This window comes from Maniola jurtina, chromosome 25 (genome assembly GCF_905333055.1).
Source record: "Maniola jurtina chromosome 25, ilManJurt1.1, whole genome shotgun sequence".
Taxonomy (NCBI): domain Eukaryota; kingdom Metazoa; phylum Arthropoda; class Insecta; order Lepidoptera; family Nymphalidae; genus Maniola; species Maniola jurtina.
Window position 1 is genome coordinate 6,208,168 of NC_060053.1, and position 22,885 is coordinate 6,231,052.

A 22,885-nucleotide genomic window follows, 5' to 3' on the forward strand; every position below is an offset into this window, starting at 1 on the left:
AACAATTATGTATTTAGGCAACGTCCATCTTGACAGCTTGACATTTGTCTATTGACATAATATTATGAACCTAACGGTTATCTAACCTTCTTTATCACAAGAAAACTAGAAAAGAGCTGATAACTCTTAAACGGCTGAAACCAATTTTTTTAGATTATAGCTAAGAACACTCTCGATCAAGCCACCTTTCAAACAAAAAAAAAACTAAATTAAAATCGGTTCATTCGTTTATGCGCTACGATGCCACAGACAGATACACAGATACACAAACACACAGATACACACGTCAAACTTATAACACCCCTCTTTTTGGGTCGGGGGTTAATAAAATATAAAATAAAAATAACGCAGAACTCTGTATTGCTGAACGAAGAACTCTAGAACGCTGACTGTGGTACGATACCTATATATTTTTTTACTCTCTGCTATTACATAAGATATCGAAACGTTTTTAGTCGAGTGATTTCTCTGAATATTTTTATACTTATTCAGAATTGCAAATATTTGTCAAATGAGAACTGTTTGCATTGAATAACTTTGAATCCCTGAAGATATTTCTGTTACTACTAATTACGGGGAAGGTTTTCAATATCTACCTGTGCTCTAGCGGTTTTTTAATGTTTTTTTTCTTTTTAGACTTTTAAAAGAATATTATGCTAATTTGAACCTTTTTATTTTATACCGTATAGGTGCAACAAACCGTTGAAATTTTTTCTTTTGAATTATTTGTCTGAATATTTTTTCTGTCTGTCTGTCTGCTAGCTTTTCACGACCCAACAGTTTAACCGATTTTGATGGAAGGTACATCATTAACTTACATCTTGGAAAAGGACTTGGTTACTTTTTATCCCGGAAAATTAAAGAGTTCCCACGGGATTCTTATAGGACTATCTGCTTAACCGATTTATATGAAATTTGGTACAGCTTGCGTCCCGGAAATTGACATAGGCCAATTTTTATCCCGGAAAAACCTAGAGTTCCCACGGGATTTTGCAAAAACCTAAATCCACGCGGACGAAGTCGTGGGCATCAGGTAGTGAGCTAGTATAAATAGCACTAGGAGTAAGGAGTTTGAAAGCTTTATCCTATAATGACTCGCGTAGTGTGACCATCGCTGTGTTTCTTTCAATTTGCAAGTTCTTTTCTGTAATAATATTAAAATGTGTAAATTAAAAATTAAAATTTTACAGCTAGTAACTACAGGCTTTAGGCTAGCAGCTAGCTCCCACTTTCCTGCTCGTCGACGAGTCAACTATGTCAAGCTGTTCTCAGCACTTACAAAATACTGTACCAGCTTTATTTTCTCGTGTCCTCGCTTATTTTGAAGCTAAGAGTATGTGGAGTTAATTACGTAGAGTGATGGATAAACATGGACACCAACTACTAACGATAGGTATTATGACGTCATCATCTCAACCCGTCACCGCCCCACTACTGAGCACGAGTGTTCTCTCAGGAGAAGGGTAGTATGTGGTTTTCATTACTTTGACAGATGAATAAACATAGACATCACCAACTACTAACCATAGGTATTATGAAGTAATAATATGTCATCATGGTCTCAATCCATCATTAGTGGGATGTCCTGGGTTCGATTCCTGGCAGGGGAAATTTGGAGTTTTATAATTTCTAAATTTTCTTTGGTCTGGTATGGTGGGTGGGAGGCTTCGGCCGTGGTTAGTTATCACCCTACCGGCAAAGCCTTGCCGCCATTCGGCGTTCCGATGGGATGCCGTGTAGCTAGAAATCAAAGGAGTCTGGGTCTGAAAACTGCTCTACCCCTTCCAGGTTAGTCCGCTTCCATCTTAGACTGCATTTACCACCAAATGAGATTACTGTCAACTGTCAATGCTAACTTGTATCTGGATAAAATAAAAATAAAATTGATCGCAAAATAGTATTCTTCCAAACCCTAGCCATTCGTATGAGGAATGATGACGCATTGCGTAGGGTGAATTCTGCCAAGCATGAAACTTTGATAGCCCTTTACCCTGTGTTGTCATTCTCTTGAGGCTCGCGGTAACTGAGGGCACAAATTATTATCATTATGTCTCATTATCATTATGTTTCATTATCTAGATCCTCGATAGCTCAACAGTTAAAAGGAGCGGACTGAAATCCGATAGGGCGCCGCCGGTTCAAACCCTACCCGTTGCACTATCGTCGTGCCTACTTTGAGCACAAGCTTTACCCTTAGTAAGGGGGTAAGGATAATATGAGTCATCATTATATTTACAAGTAGTAATAATTATTCAATTGGAGGTTAGCCTTAGACTGAAATCTAACCTGGTGGTAAGTGATGATGCAGTCTAAGATGGAAGCGGGAAGCTGGAAGGGGTAGTGCAGTTTTCATTAAACCCATACTCCTTTGGTCTCTACATGGCATCGTTCCGGAACGCTAAATCGCTTGGCGGCATGGCTTTGCCGGAAGGGTTGTAATTAGCCACGACCAATGCCTCCCACCAAACCAGACCAGAAGTTTAGAAATTATAAAATTCCAAACTCCTGGTGGGAATCGAACCCGGCACCTCCCACTAATAAGGCGCCTGGGAGGCCGTCAAAAACTTTTCAAAGTTATGTGCGTTTTGAGCAATCAAATAACACTTGCTTTGACGATTATACAACAAAACAAGCTACGAGATTCGTCACATACGGACGACATATTTTGTCAAACATTCAAATTTTTGATGTGTTTTGGTGCAAACTCACCCTTAGGTAGAAATCTATAATATCCCCCCTCATTAGTAAAATAAGCTGTATACGCGATGTCACTCAACCCCAAAATTTGGAAAGTGGCTTTTAGAGCTGCATTGTGTTGAAGCTTGCAATGGCTGCTTTTCCATGCGGGGAAAACAAGGAAACTTTCAATGTACGCTTTTTCTGCATTTTCACAATAATTCCTGCGTTGCAGCTTGCGTTGAGTACCTTATTCTTTAGTGAGAAATGTTGAGAGAAAAAAAGAAAATCTTGGTTTTAAGTAAGGTTCGTCATCTAAGCACTAAGCTTTTCAGGCCAAGACTTTATTCATGAAAGGAAAAAAGAAAGAAAGAATTACTACTAAGGTTTTGAGTTTTCTGACGTAGCGGTGTGAAAAATCCAGCTGAGTTTGTTGTGTTCTTCTCAGACCAGAGCGCGTTTCGAACCCTAATTTGAAATTAATTACGTAAGCTTTTTAAGTTTACGTAAATAATTGCATAACGCATAAATAGGGTACTTCCCGCTGACCCAGAATCATGAAATTAGGCAGTTAGTTATCACACTAATATTATAAAGGCGAAAGTTTGTATGTGTGTGTGTGTGTGTGTATGTTTGTTACTCCTTCACGCAAAAACTACTGGATGGATTTGGCTGAAATTCGGAATGGAGATAGATAATATATCCTGGATTAGCACATAGGTTTTTTTTTATCTCGGAAAACCAAAGAGTTTCCAAGGGATTTCGAAAAACCTAAATCCACGCGGGCGAAGTCGCGGGCATCGGCTAGTTTTTTATGATTTTACGTCACCATAGCCTAATATTTGACATACCACGTCGATTTAGAATCAAACCAAGAGTTCCCTTACTCTAGTTCACTCTGTTACAGTATTACCCAGTTTGAAATAGGCTTTGACTTTGACTCGCTATGTAACATACATAGAGAGTCAAAGTGAAAGCCTTGTATTTCATGGATTTTGTTTTTGGCTACGTCGCTCGCTTGAGCTCAAAGTAAGTCTGACTCTTTTACTTTGTAATTTATTTATGACTGTGTAATTCTCATCAAAATTGGTTCAGCAAGCTTAGCGCGATACGCGCACTAACAAACAAAGTACATGCTTATTAAAATTTTAATTTAATGTAAAGAAATTTCAAAAACTTTTATTTAATTACATTTAAAAAACACTCCTCCATACTTGGCAGTGAGGTTTAAAATGTTGCATTTTATTCACATAACTAATATTTAAGCACCGCCATTAAAATGTTATAAAATAATATAAAGCGCGCGACAACCTCCACCACTCAAGCTCCACCCGCCAGAATGTAACGTGGCGGTAGGGTTGTCACGTATGAGAAAAATAATAAGTGCATTATTCTTGAGCTGAGTGCATCGGCGGTAACTCTGGTGCTGCAAATGTTCATTTGCGGTGGTAATCACTTAACATCAGGTGACTCGCCTGCTCGTTTGCTCTCTATTTTTTATTTTAAAAGAATTATAGCCTTTTTTTCGACTGTCGACTTATTTTGTTACCAAATCGGTAAAAACACGTTTACACGGTTCGACCTGTTGAGGTTGTTCAACTGATAATAATCGACTGTCTAAACAATATTTCGACCAAGCCGTTCGACTTTAATTTTGATTCGACTAAAGTAGAAAGAACTTTTTGCGTTCAACGCATCACGTGGTCAGTCGAATGACTATAAGTCGAGTGATTAAATAACTGTTCAACCGATTTGTCTAGATTTTTTAATTTTATGTATTTAGCTTTTGACGGGACAGAAAATGACTGGTAAATGGTCAGACAATGACATGCCCTTGTTTCTAGATTTACTTTATTTCTCACTAATGATTTTAATTCCCACCCACAACTTTATTCGGCGCCGTATTTCTGTCTGCTGCTGATTTTGACTGCGATTTCATCGAAGCGTGCAAACAAGTTTTGTAGAACGACTTCGTCAAACTACCCACATCGTTCTACCCCGAGTCGACACGTGAAAACGCGGCTTAACACTATCTGTCATTTACTTCACTGATTATTATTTATATATTATTCTCTCTTTAGTCTTTATTTGTTACCAAACGTCTGTGTTCGAGGCAGCCCTAGCAATTAAACTCCTAGCGACTAACGAATCGCCTCTAAACACTCGACAAGTGTTGCGCAACTCATTACACGAGCCGACATGTGCTGGAATTGTGTTGTGACTTCGACAACACTTCCCGATTTCAAATACAGTTCATTCATATTCACACTGTGCATAGATTGAATCCGTTTTCCATTTATTTATTTATTAAAACTCTGCGTTGTACAATAAATACAAAATCTGCCAGGCAAGAGTGCCAGCCCTAGCAATTAAAACGCCTAGCGGCTAACGAATCGCCTCTAAACACTCGACAAGTGTTGCGCAACTCATTACACGAGCCGACATGTGCTGGAATTGTGTTGTGACTTCGACAACACTTCCCGATTTCAAATACAGTTCATTCATATTCACTCTGTGCATAGATTGAATCCATTTTCCATTTGTTTATTTATTAAAACTCTGCGTTGTACACTAAATACAAAACCTGCCAGGAAAGAGTGCCAGCCCTAGCAATTAAAACGCCTAGCGGCTAACGAATCGCCTCTAAACACTCGACAAGTGTTGCGCAACTCATTACACGAGCCGACATGTTCTGGAATTGTGTTGTGACTTCGGCAACACTTCCCAACTTTCATACACATTCACACTATGCAATGTTTAGAACTTTGGGTGTCCAAACCTCGCACATAGTGGTTTGAGCCGTGCGTTTATAGATTAGTCAGTCAGTCACGTTTGCCTTTCATAATATATTTAGATCATACTAGGATTCTATCGTAATAAAAAATCGCAGCTTTCAATTCATCATTTCAGTGTTTAATCTTTAGGGTTCCGTACGTCAAAACGAAAAAAGGAACCCTTAGAGGATCCTTTCGTTGTCTGTCTGTCCATCTGTCGTGTCTATCAAGAAAATTTATAGGGTACTTCCCGTTGACCTAGAATCATGAAATTTGGTAGGTAGGTAGGTTTTATAGCACAAGTAAAGGAAAAAATCCGAAATCCGTGAATTTGTGCTTACGTTACCAAAACAAAATTATTTCATGAACAAATAATTATTAGTATTTTCAATCTTCAAAGTAAAATAACTAAGTATACCAAGTGGGTTATCATATGAAGGGGCTTTACCTCTAGATTCTAAAACAGTGGGAAAAATACCCCAGTTCGGAACCCTCGGTGCGCGAGTCTGACTCGCACTTGGCCGGTTTTTTACTCCATACAACGCTTGGCATGTGTCATCCGTGCCTGCGGGGCATCTCATTATGAGGGGCTTCGAAGCGTCAGTATCCTTCGGTTCCTGTCCCATATCGCACTCACCCATTCACGTTTTGTTCTCCCGATAGAAGCCTCATTTTGTTCTGAATACGTCGAATAGACCATTGAATAGGCGTACGGATACTGTTTCAAGAAATAGCTACGAGTAGCTCATTATATTATGATAATAGCTATGAAATACCTAGCTTATTATAATATGATAATAGCTATGAAATAGCTAGCTTATTATAATATGATAATAGCTATGAAATAGTTAGCTTATTATGTTATGATAATAGCCTATGAAACATCTCGATCTGTCGCGTACTGTACTTAAATATTGGTCTGGCTATTCCTACACAGCCTTACACCTATCGCGTATTTTTAACCCCCGACCCAAAAAGAGGGGTGTTATAAGTTTGACGTGTGTATCTGTGTGTGTGTGTATCTGTGTATCTGTGTATCTGTCTGTGGCATCGTAGCGCCTAAACGAATGAACCGATTTTAATTTACTTTTTTTTGTTTGAAAGGTGGCTTGATCGAGAGTGTTCTTAGCTATAATCCAAAAAAATTGGTTCAGCCGTTTAAGAGTTATCAGCTCTTTTCTTGTTTTCTTGCAGAAAAGAAGTTTAGATAACCGTTAGGCTTGGCCGTTAGGTTCATAATATTATGTCAATTGACAAATGTCAAGCTGTCAAGATGGACGTTGTCTAAATACATAAATATTTATTTGAAAATGATGTTTTGGAAAACTTAGATACTTTAGATCGTAGGCGCGGAATAGTCCAAGAAAATCAGATCAGCCGTTTGAAAGTTATCAGGTCTTTTCGGTCTTTTCTAGTTACTGTAACCTTCACTTGTCGGGGGTGTTATAAATTTTTAATTTACACTTGTTCCTTCAGCTTTTGCAAGTGAATTCGGTCTATTCAGCATTCAATGAGGCTTTTATTGGGAAACAAAGTACTCATAAGACTGAAAAGTGAGTCTGAAAATCACACATAAGCCACCGTTTCTATTGGCAGCCTATTCGCACACCTATTCAATAATTTATTCTATCTACTACAGGATGCCCGCGACTGCGTCTTCATGGATTTAGGTTTTTATAGATCCCGTGGGAACTGTTGGATTTTCCGGGATAAAATGCCTATGTCAATTACAGGGATGCAAGCTACCTCGGTACCTTTCACACAAATCGGTTAAGTGGATTGGTTTTTAGGAAACCCGTGGGAACTCTTTGATTTTCCGGGATAAAAGTAGCCTATGTCTTTCCCCGGGATATAAGCTAACCCTGTACCAAATTTCGTCAGAATCGGTTAAACTGTTGGGCCCCGAAAAGGTAGCAGACAGACAGACAGACATACTTTCGCATTTATAATATTAGTATTTATGAATTAAGTATAGAGTGCGTCTTTATTGAAAGTATGGCGCACGCGGTCTCCGGACTCAAAATAACGCTACTCGAACTCTTCGTTTCTTTGTTGTGACTTGTGGTATCTTCTCGACCAATTGATGTCTGTCGAGACCGAGCCTTTCCTCACTGATGGGTAAGGCTACCTGGACTATTAATTTCAGCATTTAACAATTTCGACCATCAAAAGGATTTTGATTTTTGACTTTTGAACCCTTTCTAAAACGGGCTGAGGTTACGCTTGTATTCAGCGTCGGCCTTGAGGCATTAGGGATGATGATACCTGCGTCAAATGGTTTCTTTTGCCACATTTTTCCTTCCAACACCAATCTTGGGAATGAGAATTGGGCTCAAACCAAAGAAAGCGAACTTCCTTTGCATGATGATGGACATGAGTTCTCTGTTGACCAATGAGGACCGATTGAAAATATAGGTATATATAAGTAATTTCGATTAATTCTTTGCGACTTGGTACTATCCAACATTAGCTTCTCCTTTCAGCAAAGGTTGCCAGGTAGAGATTGCTCTAAGCAATAAGGCCGCCTTTGCACACAATTGTTTGTTCCGTTTTCTTCTTTCTGTGTTATGTTCCTTTACATGTGTTTTTGTGTGCAATAAAGACTTCTATCTATCTATCTATCAATTCAGATCTATTGATAAGTAAAATAGAATGAAACCAATCTGTATAGAGTAAAAGTGTGAGTATGCAACCTCATCAAGGGAAATGGTTTTATCCTGTTGTTTCCCGCCATTTAATGAAATGGATCAAAAGGTTCTGCGGGGCAGAGTAATATTGTTAATGTTGACAGCTTTTCATTATATTATACACTTTCCTGAAGAGGGAGGGAAGACTAGTGCTTTTTATTTTTATGAAATAACATTATCAAATAAGTAATTCCCATTAGGATTTTTTTAAATTTTCTTTTTTTATTAATCTATCCAGTTATGACTGTCGTATTATTATGAAAAGACTAGCTGATGCCCGCGACTTCGTCCGCGTGGATTTAGGTTTTTCAAAATCCCGTGGGAACTCATTGATTTTCCGGGATAAAAAGTAGCCTATGTGCTAATCCAGGATATTATCTATCTCCATTCCAAATTTCAGCCAAATCCGTTAAGTAGTTTTTGCGTGAAGGAGTAACAATCATACACACACACTCACATACACAAACTTTCGCATTTATAATATTAGTGTGATAATCTATTCTATTCTATTCTATATATATAGATTACAATGAGTACATAAAATATTTTTTTTTTTGTTTCAGGGCTACAACTTGTTATGGGATTAGAAGGTAAGTTAGCAAAATTCTTGCATGTTTTGATAGTTTTCGTAAATGCAATAAAAATGTAAATTTTATTATACCTAGAGACGGTTCCTAGGTTTCTAGCCTAGATTAGGACACATTCAAATGGAACTTTACCGTGCAAGCTATGACAAGTAGTTTGTGACACGAACACCGAAGAATCAATGCTTTGTATGAGAATTTATCAGTATTTTACGACCTAATAGTGACATGTCAGAGTTATTAGATTGTTACGTATTTAGTCGACGTACTCGTAAACCCGACTAGTTTCGAACGCATCCGGGGTCTTTTTTCATAGGGACTCAGCTCGCTGCGTGTCGCGTTTAGGAGTTAGTTGATCTCAGAATTACTCGGCAGCGATGTAGACTGGAGAGAGCTTTTGGAGTTTTTCTGCGTGATCAAATCAGAAATGAGGGAATCCGTAGGAGAACCAGAGTAACCGACATAGCTCAACGGGTTGCGAAGCTGAAGTGGCAATGGGTAAAGCACATAGTCCGAAAAGCCGATAGATGTTAGGGACCCAAGGTGCTAGAAAGGCGACCTTGCACTGAAAGCGCTGGTAGGTGGACAGACGATATCAAACGAGAGGGTCTGTGGAAGTCCCTAAAATAGACGTATGTCCAGCAGTGGACATCTATCGGTTGATGTCTCATAGAAAAATTCATCCACGTGGCTTGAGGTTCTTTTTGAATCTCATGTAAACTATGATTTTCCGGGGAAAAAATAGCATATGTCCGTCCTTGGAAGGCAAGCTATCTATGTACCAAAAACGGTTTAATGGTTGGGCCGTGAAAAGCTGGCAGATAGACAGACAGACACACTTTCGCATTTATAATATTAATATGGAAGTATGATTTTTTTTTTAAATTTAAGTATAGACTAGCGCTTGGCTACAATCAGACCTGCTGGCAAGTGATGATGCATCCTAAGATGGATCGCGCTTGCCCAGAAGATTCACGCTTGATTTGAAGGTGAGGGCAAAACTGATGCCAGAAGGGCGTTCTATATCCTAACGTTTCGGATCAGAAACGCAGAAGCAAATGGATATGTAAATGGAATAGTATGGATTATTCTGTACACACCTATCAACTTTACCTAAATATTTTGCTCGAGTACGTACGAACAAAATGTGAATCACCTTCTCCAAATAATAGAGATTAACGCACCCGAAGTTCAAAGCATATGGTTTTGACCGGCGGCGACCTTTGTCTTTAGTATGTACCTACTTTGTGAGACATTTGAGACAAGTAAATGAAATTAGGGCCCCTTTAAATTATAAGAACTTCTTAAACTTAAATGACAAAGGACTTGGGGATGAATTGGTTTTTTAGAGTTCCGTACGCGAAATGTCCCATGGAAACTTTGATTTCTCGGGATGACACTAATTGTGTTAGTTGGTCTGTTCTTCAATCACGCCGCAACGGATAGACGTGATTTGTTGCATGACACTTACATAAAATCCTGGAGAGTGACATAGCCGACTTTTAGCTCGAGAAATCAAAGAGCTGCCACTGTATTTAAAATACCCAAATCTACGCTGACGTAGTCGTGGGCATCACCTAGTCTAAATATATATTACTAGCCGATGCTCGCGACTTCGCCCGCGTGGATTTAGGTTTTTCGAAATCCCGTGGGAACTCTTTGATTTTCCGGGATAAAAAGAAGCCTATCTCAATAAATAGTTTATTTGGATAAGGATTAGTATTGGACGATAATATGATCAATAAACATAGGCTAATAATTTTAATTACTTTTATTCTATGGAAAAGTGGTTATAATGGCTAAAATATAAATGTTTGGTTTATACTATCGCGGACTTTTTTGTAGGCATTATTGAGTTCTACAACTTTTCTATAGAAGTCAACCATACATCTCTAACCATTTAGGCAGCGTTCGCGAGAATCGTTAACGTACGGCAGTTTTTTCGACGCCTTACTCCACAATTTTCACTACCACGAAAAATCCTATCTATTTTCCGGGATAAAATATAGCCTATACGGATTCGGAAGAATCCCTCTAAGTAATAGTAAAAGAAATTTTGAAATCGGTCCAGTAGTTTTTGAGCCTATTCAATACAAACATACAAAAATACAAAAATACAAAGGTTTCCTCTTTATAATATTAGTATAGATAAAAGAAAAAGGTGACTGACTGACTGGTTGATCTATCAACGCACATATCAAACTACTGGATGGATCGGGCTGAAATTTGACTTGCAGAGTTATTATTAAATATCCCTTTACGTAATCGCTAAGAAAGGATCTTTGAAAATTCAACCCCTAAGAAGGTAAAATAGGGGTTTGAAATTTGTGTAGTCCACGCGACTAATTCTCGGGCAAAGTGCAAAATAAAGGAAGAAAGAAACAAACCAATGCATTGAACAAATAGGTATTTTGAATATTTTGATGGAAACACGGTGGACACGACAAAGCCCCCGGTCTCGGGTTCGACAAACAATGATTTCCACATCCGCTCGCAACATGGCGGTCCTTGCATGGTTTCCGGATTTTCATTGCGTGCTACCAAAACAACCCGTTAAAATGCGAGTCGGAATCGCACACGAAGGGTTCCGCACCATCGTACAAGAAATAACACTTTTTAGGGTTCCGTACACGAAGGTTACAAACGGCTTATTAATGTCACTGTGCTGTCTGTCTGTCTGTCTATCCGCGTGTCACAGGTCTCTAGCTTAACAGGTTTTGACAAACACGACAGACAGACAGACGAAGTGATCCTATATTTATCTATGTATTTATCCTATGTTACGGTCGTTGTATGTTACCTACATAATGATTCGATTTTTGTAAATTCATTTTTGTTACAATAATATGGTACTTAATTACTTGCTTTTTTTCTTTGTATCTAACTATGAAATGTTTTTAACTCACACACACATATTGTTAATTTTTTCGTGAAAATCTTTAAGTTAGCCATATTTCTGTAAAATATTAATTTTTAAGAAACTTATTGTAATATTTCGCTGTAGATTTTCCTGTAATAAATTTTAAAAAAAGTAATGGTTTTTTCCTCTCGGGAGATAAAAGGGTAAAGTTTTAGTTTATAACACAAAATTAACTGAACAAAAAACCAGTCTACCTTTAGCCGTAAAATAAGTAAAGTGTGAATTTTATAAAGCTTACATTTATTTAGTCTAAAAAAATCAAAAGAGCTCTACTAATTAAAATAAATATGGTTAATGAATGAATCAGACACAAAAACTCAAAACGTTATTCAAAACTCAAGAGTCGAGAGTCAAGAACCACTCAAAAAACTCACGAATAATTCTATTACATTAAAAGATATAATTAAAACTATCTTAATTAGAAGAGAAAGTAATTCAACGAAAAGTTTTGTAACTCTGAATAGTGTAGTGTTACCATTTTATAGCATAGTGTTTCTTAGTGTTGTTTGTGTCTCTATAGTGTCGTTAGTGTATCTTAGTGTTGCATAGTGTTTCAATGCGTGTTGCGAAGGAGTCATCAAGTGGGTGGGCTTTATTTTCGTCTGTAGTGATGTGTATTTGACGTAGAAACATTCGAGAAAGAAATAAGTTCTTTTTTAACCCCCGACCCAAAAAGAGGGGTGTTATAAGTTTGACGTATCTGTGTATCTGTGTGTCTGTGTATCTGTGTATCTGATTTTTTGTTTGAAAGGTGGCTTGATCGAGAGTGTTCTTAGCTATATTGTAAAAAAATTGGTTCAGCCGTTTAAGAGTTATCAGCTCTTTTCTAGTTTTCTTGTAGAAAAGAAGGTTAGATAACCGTTAGGTTCATAATATTATGTCAATAGACAAATGTCAAGCTGTCAAGATGGACGTTGCCTATATACATAATTATTTATTTGAAAATGATGTTTTGGAAAACTCAAATACTTTGGATCGTCGGTGGTGTTATAAATTTTTAATTTACACTTGTGTATTGAATGAGTTATTTCAAATATGTAAGCATGGATGAAATGATGTAAGTTAACTGTCTTGTACCGCTTACTTATATCCATCTACTTCTACGACTCGTTTAATATCGTCTGTCCACCTATATAATTAATTTGCCATATAAATATAATTAATTAATCAATGACATATAATTTCGATCGATGAACTGACGCGCGGCCGCAACGCTGCAGCCGCGCTGCCTCCGCGCGGCACTTTGCTGCAAAGAAGGCGCTCTAAGTCTACTAAGACTGCGCTTTTCAGTGCAACAGATCGCTATCAAATCTTTGAAAAGAGCAACCGCCGAGATTCTTGCTTGTTCTTCTCGGTAGGAAAGGCATTCCGAACCAGTGGTAGATGCTTTTGACGATTCAAGAGAACTTGTAAAAGTATAATTGAATAAAAATATTTTGAATTTGAATTTGAATTATTCCAGCACCTCTGGACCCAAAGACTTTTTACTATTTTTTATTATACGCTATAGGCCATACTTTTGGCACACGCTTGACACAATCCCACCTAAAGGGAACCGTTGATGTGACCTTTCGTTTCTTCAAACATTGTGATTCAGCTTCGCAGCTGTTATTCTTTGGTCTTGGCTATTTATTGAAACTATAAAAAATCATTTTTAATCACCTAGACATTCACATCACTAAAGTCATCGTCATCGACTAGTCTAGTGCCTCGCATCGTCGCCTCCGTCCATGAATACAGGAGCGCTCTCTTGTAAGCACCCGCCTCTCCCATTGAACAGCGTCTGCAGACGTGCCAACATGTTGGGTGCCGAAGATCCAGCGAGAAAAGTTTTGGTTTATATCGCTTGAATGGAAAATAAAAAACTTGATGTGGCGGGTGCCACATTTGCATTTTTCACTAGCGGATACTCGGCGTTTGCTACTACGCTAAAGAAAAGAATAATATGCCTAATACATTGTTTTCTTTTTTCCTAAAATCATCTTCGCATTCGATTAGATAGATTGAATGATAAGTCCCATATTTATCTCAGTAGCTGTAAATATTACTTTTTGTGAGCATAATACATAGCTTGAGGGAAAATTCGCCACATCTGTGTTTCTTTTTAAATAATAATCATAAGCAAATTAGCAAGCGGGTCATCAGATGTTAAGTGATTACCGCCGCCCATGAACCGCCAATGCGTTAGGAATTTGTTGATCCGCCCCTTGAATAACCTCATGTTGTAACCTAGTGGGTATACCGCTGGAACGAGTAGGTTCCACAGTTTGCATAGCTCGGAAAACAGTATATGTATTATTTAGCTATACACTTTACACATGAATTAGAAATTGGCATGTATGTAGACGCATTATACCAGACGTATTATGAGGGATTCTTTCGAATGCCGATTGCATATTAATGCACGGCTGATTGGTGACAGATTAAAAAGGGATAGGAAACGGGATAGCAAAGGCCCAGTTGAATCGGTCTGGGATGATAACGATTTCTTTTCATCCCCTCGAGGATAGGATTTTATACTTTCGTTTTTGCTTTCTTCTCCTTGCATGTGTTTATTATTTTTGAAATGTGGTTGAGAAACTTTGCATATCATCCATCGCCCGTGATGCAGAATAGACGATGAATTAATTTGAAAATCCAAAACAAAACTGCAATTATTTCATAGTTTTAACAGGGCTCTCTCCGTCACTCGTTTCATACAATCGTAGTTCCAATTTCATTTGAATTTTAAGCAACCAAAGTCCATGAAATTTTGCAGACATATTGTAGAAACTAATATCTGTGTCTGTGGTGTTTTAGATTTTTGTAAAAATATGTAGTTTTAAAATTACAGGGGCTCAAAGATTTGTATGAAATTTTTTAAGACCGCGTAACTTTGAAACCGAATATTTTAACAGAAATCTGGAAAACCACAGACATAGATATTAGTTTCTAGAATATGCCTGTAAAATTTCATGGACTTTGGTTGCTTAATATTCAAATGAAATTGGAACTACGATTGTATGAAACGAGTGACGGAGAGAGCCCTGTTAAGTTGTCAGCAGTTTTCACTGACTGCCAATTTTTTGATATTTCTAAATAGAATATATAAATGTTTTAACTACTATATTTTGGAGTAGAGTTTTGGAGTTTATCGTCAGATTTATTTACTAGCTGACGCCCGCGACTTCGTGCGCGTGGATTTAGGTTTTAGGAACTCTTTAATTTTCCGGGATAAAAAGTAGCCTATGGGTTAATCCAGGGTATAATCTATCTCCATTCTAAACAGCCAAATCCATCCGGTAGTTTTGGCGTTAAAGAGTAACAAACATACACACATACTCATATACACACAAAACATTCGCCTTAGTGTGATATTGATATTATTTAGATTTAAGTCGCTTATGATGATGTATTGTTTGAGAAACGGTTCCGACTAAAAATTCCTTAGTTAGATCACTATTCTCGCGTTTTATTTTTAATTTCCGTTACAGTTTTGAGGAACTGATATTTTAACGATGATGAATGAGGTATTTCAAGTTGTTTACGATTTAATATTTTAGATTTAGGTCACTTTTGATGTGGTGTCTGGTTGTACGTTTCTGACGCGATCAATAAGGATTAAAGTATGAATTCTTCAAAATGCGGAAATCAGAATGCTAATTTGAAATAAAAATATTTTTTTCTTTTATGAATTAAATTAAACTTAATCAAAAAAAATATCAGTGCATTAACTGATGCCCGCGTCTTCGTCCGTGGACGGTTTTCAAAAAAATTCCGTGGGAACTCTGGAAAGAAAGTAACCTAAGTATGTCACTCTGTAGGTCTTTAACTAGGAGGCAAGCAAAAATATTAGAATTTAAAAAAAGAACTTGAAATCTCGTTCTCAGTCAGTCGTTAGTTGTAGGTATAAGGAAGGATCTGGGAACAAAACTGCATTATCTTAAGAAAACTCCTACCATTATGTGATTAATGGGTCATAACCCTCAGCAATTAGGAATACGACGCAGAGATAGAGAAAGAGATATCGATATCTAAAACTACATGGACAAAGTCGCGGGTTTTAATTAACATAATACAACATACCCAGTTAATTTAACAATCAGGCTTTGGTAGATTAACATTTAAATCCGAATTAACTATTTAACGTTGTTTACGGAACATTTGACTAATTGAATATTTAATTTACGGCCAGGTTTTAGTTAGTCGATTACAATTAATCCAACATGGCTGAAATTGTATTAGTGGAATGAATTTTTAATTTATGTTATCCGTGAGTGGACCGAAAGCAAACTAATTTATTCATTAAAATAGATTGTTTTGATAAAATAGGCTATGGAAATCTAAATTCATACTTAAAATCCATATTATAAATGCGAATTATGCGAATCTAAATCCATACTATATTATACTATATCCATACTATATTATATTATAAATGCGAAAGTGTGTCTGTCTGTCTGTCGGTCTGTCTCTCTGCTACGTTTTCACGGCCCAACCGCTAAACCGATTTTAATGAAATTTGGTACAGAGTTGGGATACATCCCGGGGAAGATGTCCTTCCCCGGGATGTATCTGTACCAGGCTACTTTTTATCCCGGAAAATCAAAGAGTTCCTACGGGATTTAAAAAATCGAAATCCACGCGGGCGAAGCCGCGGGCATCCCCTAGTAATTCATACTTAATATCCATATTAACATTATAAATGCTAAAATGTCTGTCTGTCTGTCTGATAGCTTTTCACGGCCCAACAATTTAACCGGTTTTGATGTTTGGTACAGAGTTAGCTTACGTTTCGGGAACGGACATAGGCTACTTTTGTCCCGAAAATTTTTCGAACAGCATTTCCCATGGGATTTTGAAAAACCCTTAATTAATATACGTGGAAGAAGTCTTGGGCATCATGTAGTATACTATAAAAGGAAAAGGTGACTGACTGACTGATTAATTATTATTATTATTATCAACGCACACCTTCCAGGGGATTTTCAAAAACCTATTAATTACTAAAACTAATATAATAAATGTAAAAGTATCTGTCTGCTAGCTTTTCAATGCCCATTTATTTCATAGATTTTGGCGGCGAAAGAATACTCTTTTACAAAAGTTATACGTTACTACGACCTCAGGTAAAAATCTAAACATGGCGGACGCTTGCGTATTCGCGAACATTTTAAGTTTTTCCACAAGCCATTGTCCGCGGAATGTTAGTGTTGCCAGTTTTTGCCCGGATTGATGGCCCATTGTGTTGCCCGTCGCGAAAATTTCACGAATAATTGATAAGAGCGCGCCATGTTGTTTTTTTTACAGTCGATTCGTTAGCGGATTAGGTTTCCGAACGTATATTTCGTGCTCTATTTGAATTCTAAACTTTTGAAAGGTATGCATACCGAGAATTGTATGTGCGGGTAGATTCTTTTGTTTGTCGAACTATTTTTCGATAGCTTTCGGGGATTTTATAGGCTGTGTTTGGCCATGTATTTTTTTAAAGTTTTATTCTGCCCTAGCAATCTGGTTCTAGTGCTTGGTTACTTTTTTAGAAAATTCGAAAATGCTACAAGTCATATTCATGATTGACTCTCGAAATTACTGGATTGGATTATATGCATGTGAAAGGAAAAAAGGGGAGAAGACGTCTAGAGAAAAAGTGGATGGATTGCGTGAAAGAGGATATGCGTATAAAAGGGGTGGATGATACGTTGACGGATGAAAGAAGAGAGTGGAAGAAGAAGATATGTTGATGCCGACCCCACAAAGCGTGGGATAAGGTCAGGAAGAAGAAGAGAAGAGAATAATGCTTGCGACTTTTTCCCAATTAAAAAATAGTCTATATATCCGTCCATAGAATGCAAATTACATCTAAATGTATTATAGAAGCAGGCGTTATTTTGCGGAAGTCCATATACAAGGAACCAAGAGCTTAATTTGCTATAATCCGCCAAACCAACGAAATCTGTATGGTACGCAGCACCACACAAATTCCAACACCACTCGACGCGCGTTTCGCCCCGACACCGGAGCATCCTCAGGAGATGTAGATCTTACAATGTCTAATTGCAAAGAATTCTTTGCAAATTATCTCTGTACCACATTTCGTTTATTAACCCCCGACCCAAAAAGAGGGGTGTTATAAGTTTGACGTGTGTATCTGTGTATCTGTCTGTGGCATCGTAGCGCCTAAACGAATGAACCGATTTTAATTTAGTTTTTTTTTGTTTGAAAGGTGGCTTGATCGAGAGTGTTCTTAGCTATTATCCAAGAAAATCGGTTCAGCTGTTTGAAAGTTATCATCTTTTTTCTAGTTACTGTAACCTTCACTTGTCGGGGGTGTTCTAAATTTTTAATTTACACTTGTATTACTTAGTACGGATTACTATGGATGCGGATTCTTTTATTTTTAACCGACTTAAAAAAGAAACGAAATAACCTTAATCACAGATACAGAAAAAAATAGAAATATCAAAGAAACATTGCTATTCGTCACATCCCCGGTCCCATTATGGAAATTTCTCCCGGGACGTATAATAGGGTTTTGATAACGACCGTATCGTATCACACGAATCACAATGTTTGTTTCCATTACAACATCACACTTCACACTAATCACATCACACTAATATTATAAAGTTTGTTTATGTATGTGTGTACGTGTGAATATATGTGTGTGTGTATGTTTGTACTCTTTCACACAAAAACTACTGACTGGATTTGGCTGGGAATGGAGATGGGATCCTAGATTAGCACATAGGCTACTTTTTATCCCGGATAATCAAAGAGTTCCCACGGAATTTCGGAAAACTTAAATCCACGCGGACGAAGTCGCGGGCATCAGCTAGTACTTTGGGCGAAAGTTCGTGTGCATGCGTGTATGTTTGTTACTCTTTCACGCAAAAACTACCGAACGGATTTGCCTGTTTAGAATGGAGATAAATTATACCATGAATTAACACATAGGCTGCTTTTTATCTCGGAAAATTAAAGTTTCTACGGGATTTTTAAAAAACTATATCCACGCGAACGAAGTTGCGAGCATAAGCTAGTAATAATATATTAACTACTAGCCGATGATCGCGACTTCGCGCGCGTTGATTTAGGTTTTTCGAAATCCCGTGGGATCTCTTTGATTTTCCGGGATAAAAAGTAACCTATGTGCTAATCCAGGATATTATCTATCTCCATTCCAAATTTCAGCCAAATCCGTCTAGTAGTTTTTGCGTGAAGGAGTAACAAACATACACAGACACCCACACACACACACACACACACACACACACACACACACACACACACACACACACACACACACACACACACACACACACACACACACACACACACACACACACACACACACACACACACACACACACACACACACACACACACACACACACACACACACACACACATACACACAATCTTTCGTCTTTATAATATGAAGGTGAAGTGTGATTAGTGTGATAGTGTGACTAGTGATGCCCGTGACTTCGTTCGTGTGGATAGGTATAGGTTTAAAAAAATCACACTTTGATCTCGTTGGGTTTTAGTTTTCAACGATTTGTATACCCTTGTTTTGTGATAATACGGTACAAGTCGATAACAATAGAGTAGGCACTAAGTAAAAGCAATACAGGAACCTTTCATCACGTATTCGAAGACCCTATCCCTTGTATGCTGGTCACGTAGCTTTAGCGACCTAAATATTACGCGCAGACGCTGTAAGATGGGTTAGGAAAGTGGTTATAGGCTTTTTATGTGCGATTTGGACCATTTGGGCGATCATTCTAAGTACCTGGGTTATTATCTTTATATGGCACTTAAATTGTTCTTACCCAAATAGGTGTTTTTTGGGTCCCTTTTACGATAGTTCCTAGTCAGCTATTGCCAAATCATGATAACTTATTCATTACTATAGCTGTCGCCTGCGACTTCGTCTTCCTGGAATTTTTTTTTAAATCCCGTGGGAACTATTCGATTTTCCGGGATAAAAGTAGCCTATGTCACTCACTCTCCAGGTGTTTAACTATATTATCATATCGATCCATTGGTCTGTTGCAACGTGATTGAAGGACAAACCAAACAACAAACACTTCCACTTAAAGGCCCATATTTTTAACCGATTTATATCAAAGGTACACAGAGGTAGCTTGCATCCCGGAAACTGACATAGGCAACTTTTAAACCCGGAGAATCAAAGAGTTCCCACGGGATTTTTAAAAATCTATGTACATCCACGCAGGTGAAGTCGCGGGCTTCATCTAGTCCAAAATATTTTTAAACCAACTATTCAAAGACTAGGTAGGTACGTATTTCCAATCATTATTATCAATGTATCAATCAAAGCGCTCCTTCGCATTCAAAACACCATGACCAAACTAATTGGAAGCTTTTCGAAAAAAAAAAGTAAAAATAAACCATTCTATACTTTATGCTATCATTGATTTTGCCGATTTCAATCAATGTTGTTTTTTTATTTAAAACTATCAGACAGATCAGAGTGCTGGCAAATTGAAACTAAAGTGACTGTAAATGTAGGCAATTATAAAAAGTAGTTAGTTCTGTTCCGCGACTTCGTACGCGTGTATATAGGTTCTTTTTGAAATCTCGTAGGAACTCTTTGATTTTTCGGGATAAAAGTAGCCTATGTCCGTATTGTCCGTCCCCGGGATGTAAGCTACGAGTAACTCTGTACCTTTCATCAAAATCGGTTAAACTGTTGGGCCGTGAAAGTAAGCGGACAGACAGACAGGTACACCTTCGCATTTATAATATTAGTTGGATATACAGTATATAGATACGATGTAGAAATATTCTCTTTCACTAAAAATTTTAATGAAATCCAAGGGATTTAGAAATCCGACCCGATATTTGAAGCAACTAGGAGAGAAATTTCATTAAAAATATTTTCCGTGTTAATTTTTTACGATCAAGTTTAATGAGAGCCTCCGCGTCACATAAAACGCAATATTTAAGGGTCTGAATTCCATCAAGGTTTTACGACCTCTGGGGGTAGGTTTAATTATACAGATGGTATTGTACATTATACGCGTGTGGTTGTTACCTATGTATAAAGTTGTATTGGGTTTGAAAACTTTTGTCCAATCAACTACTGGGCAAGCTTTAAGAGGGCTCTCTCCGTCACTCGTTTCATACAATCGTAGTTCCAATTTCATTTGAATATTAAGCAACCAAAGTCCATGAAATTTTGCAGACATATTCTAGAAACTAATATCTATGTCTGTGGTTTTCCAGATTTCTGTTAAAATATTCGGTTTCAAAGTTACGCGGTCTTAAAAATTTTCATACAAATCCTTGAGCCCCTGTAATTTTAAAACTACATATTTTTAGAAAAATCTAAAACACCACAGACACAGATATTAGTTTCTAGAATATGTCTGCAAAATTTCATGGACTTTGGTTGCTTAATATTCAAATGAAATTGGAACTACGATTGTATGAAACGAGTGGAAACGAGTGACGAAGTGAGCGCCGTTAAATCATACCATTTATTCAAATTGGGTATCATTGTACGACTTTTTGATTGTCAAATTGTGGAATTTGTAAAATAATAAATGATGTAATGGTGATAAATTCACAACGTAAACTTAAAACTAAAACTATGAGGCGATTCGATCCCGGACTCGCACCTCTAACTTTTCAGAGTTATGTGGGTTAAACGGGGAAAGAAAACATTGTGAGAAACTGTTGGGCCGTGAAAAGATAGCAGACAGACAGACAGACACACTTTCGCATTTATAATATCAGTATGGATAGAGAAGGCCCATGGCATTATACGAGGAAATCTGCATGCATGCAAGTATACCAGACTAACGTAAAATCATTAAACAGAGAGAGCTTGTACTTGTAGTATGTAGTTGTAGCTACCGGCTACACTGAGACAAAGCTCGGTGTATATGTCATAAAAGCTAACTTAATGCCAAAAGCCCGATCAAGTGGATTGATAGATCAGTCAGTCAGTCAGTTATCTTTTCCTTTTATTTTAGATAAACTAAGAATGGATATACCAGACTAACGTAAAATCATTAAACAGAGAGAGCTTGTACTTGTAGTATGTAGTTGTAGCTACCGGCTACACTGAGACAAAGCTCGGTGTATATGTCATAAAAGCTAACTTAATGCCAAAAGCCCGATCAAGTGGGTTAATAGATCAGTCAGTCAGTCAGTTATCTTTTCCTTTTATTTTAGACTAGCTGATGCCCGCAGCTTCGCCCGCGTGGATTGGTCAGATCCCCAGCAGCATCAGGATTGAGGAGTTGGACTCCAAATTTTTTATGAAACAATGTCGCGAAGTTTCTCTATCGATTAAAAAAGAAATGACGCAAATCGGTTCAGAAATCTCGGAGATTTCGGTGTACATAGGTAGAAAAACACAACTCCCTTTTTGAAAGTCGGTTAAAAAAGTAGCCTGTGTTACTCCCTGGTCAATTCTCTAATTGTCTGTGAAAACCCCATCAAAATCGGTCCAGCCGTTCCGAAGATTAGCCTTTTCAAACAGACAGACAGACAAAAATTTTAAAAACGTGTGATTCAGTGTTGGTATCGTTCAAATAGCCATATGAGCTTAATGTGAGGTAGTTATTTCGAAATTACAGACAGACACTCCAATTTTATTTATTAGTATAGATAAACTAAGAATGGATATACCTACCAGACTAACGTAAAATCATTAAACAGAGAGACTACATACTTGTAGTATGTAGTTGTAGCTACCGGCTACACTGAGACAAAGCTCGGTGTATATGCGTGAACACTGCAACTGCAGTTCACTACAACGCAATTACTAAAGCACTAACACGGTGCTTGAATTATGTGAATTACAATTTACAAAATGCGTCGCTCTTTCAGAATAACGTTATTATAATAATTTGTGAAATGTGGGCATATTTAATAATTTACCAGCACATGCCCGCGACTTTGTCTCGTGGATTACTCAAATTTCAAACCCCTAGGTCCCCCCCCCCCCACCCTAGTTTTTAAAATCCTTTCCTAGAGGATCTAGTCCGTCAGTCAGTTACTTTTTCTTTTGTATATTTAGATAAACTATAGATGGAAAGTGGTCATGACTCTCAGCAATGAAGATGCGTCGCTCTATCAGAATAATGTTATTATAATAATAATAATTTGTGAAAAGTGGGCAATGGGCATATTTCATAATTTACTAGCACATGCCCGCGACTTTGTCTCGTAGATTACTCAAATTTCAAACCCCTAGTTTGCCATAAGGGGTTGAATTTTTCAAAATCC

General features: G+C 37.5%; 1 protein-coding gene across 1 annotated transcript in view; it reads left to right on the forward strand.

Moving 5' to 3' along the window:
* The window catches only part of LOC123878238 (tyrosine-protein kinase-like otk), a 56,741-nt gene that overhangs the window by 13,591 nt on the left and 20,265 nt on the right, over positions 1-22,885 (forward strand). The window contains exon 2 of the mRNA XM_045925389.1: positions 8,701-8,727. Within this exon, the coding sequence (XP_045781345.1) occupies positions 8,701-8,727 (27 nt within the window). The remainder of the gene's footprint in view (positions 1-8,700; positions 8,728-22,885) is intronic.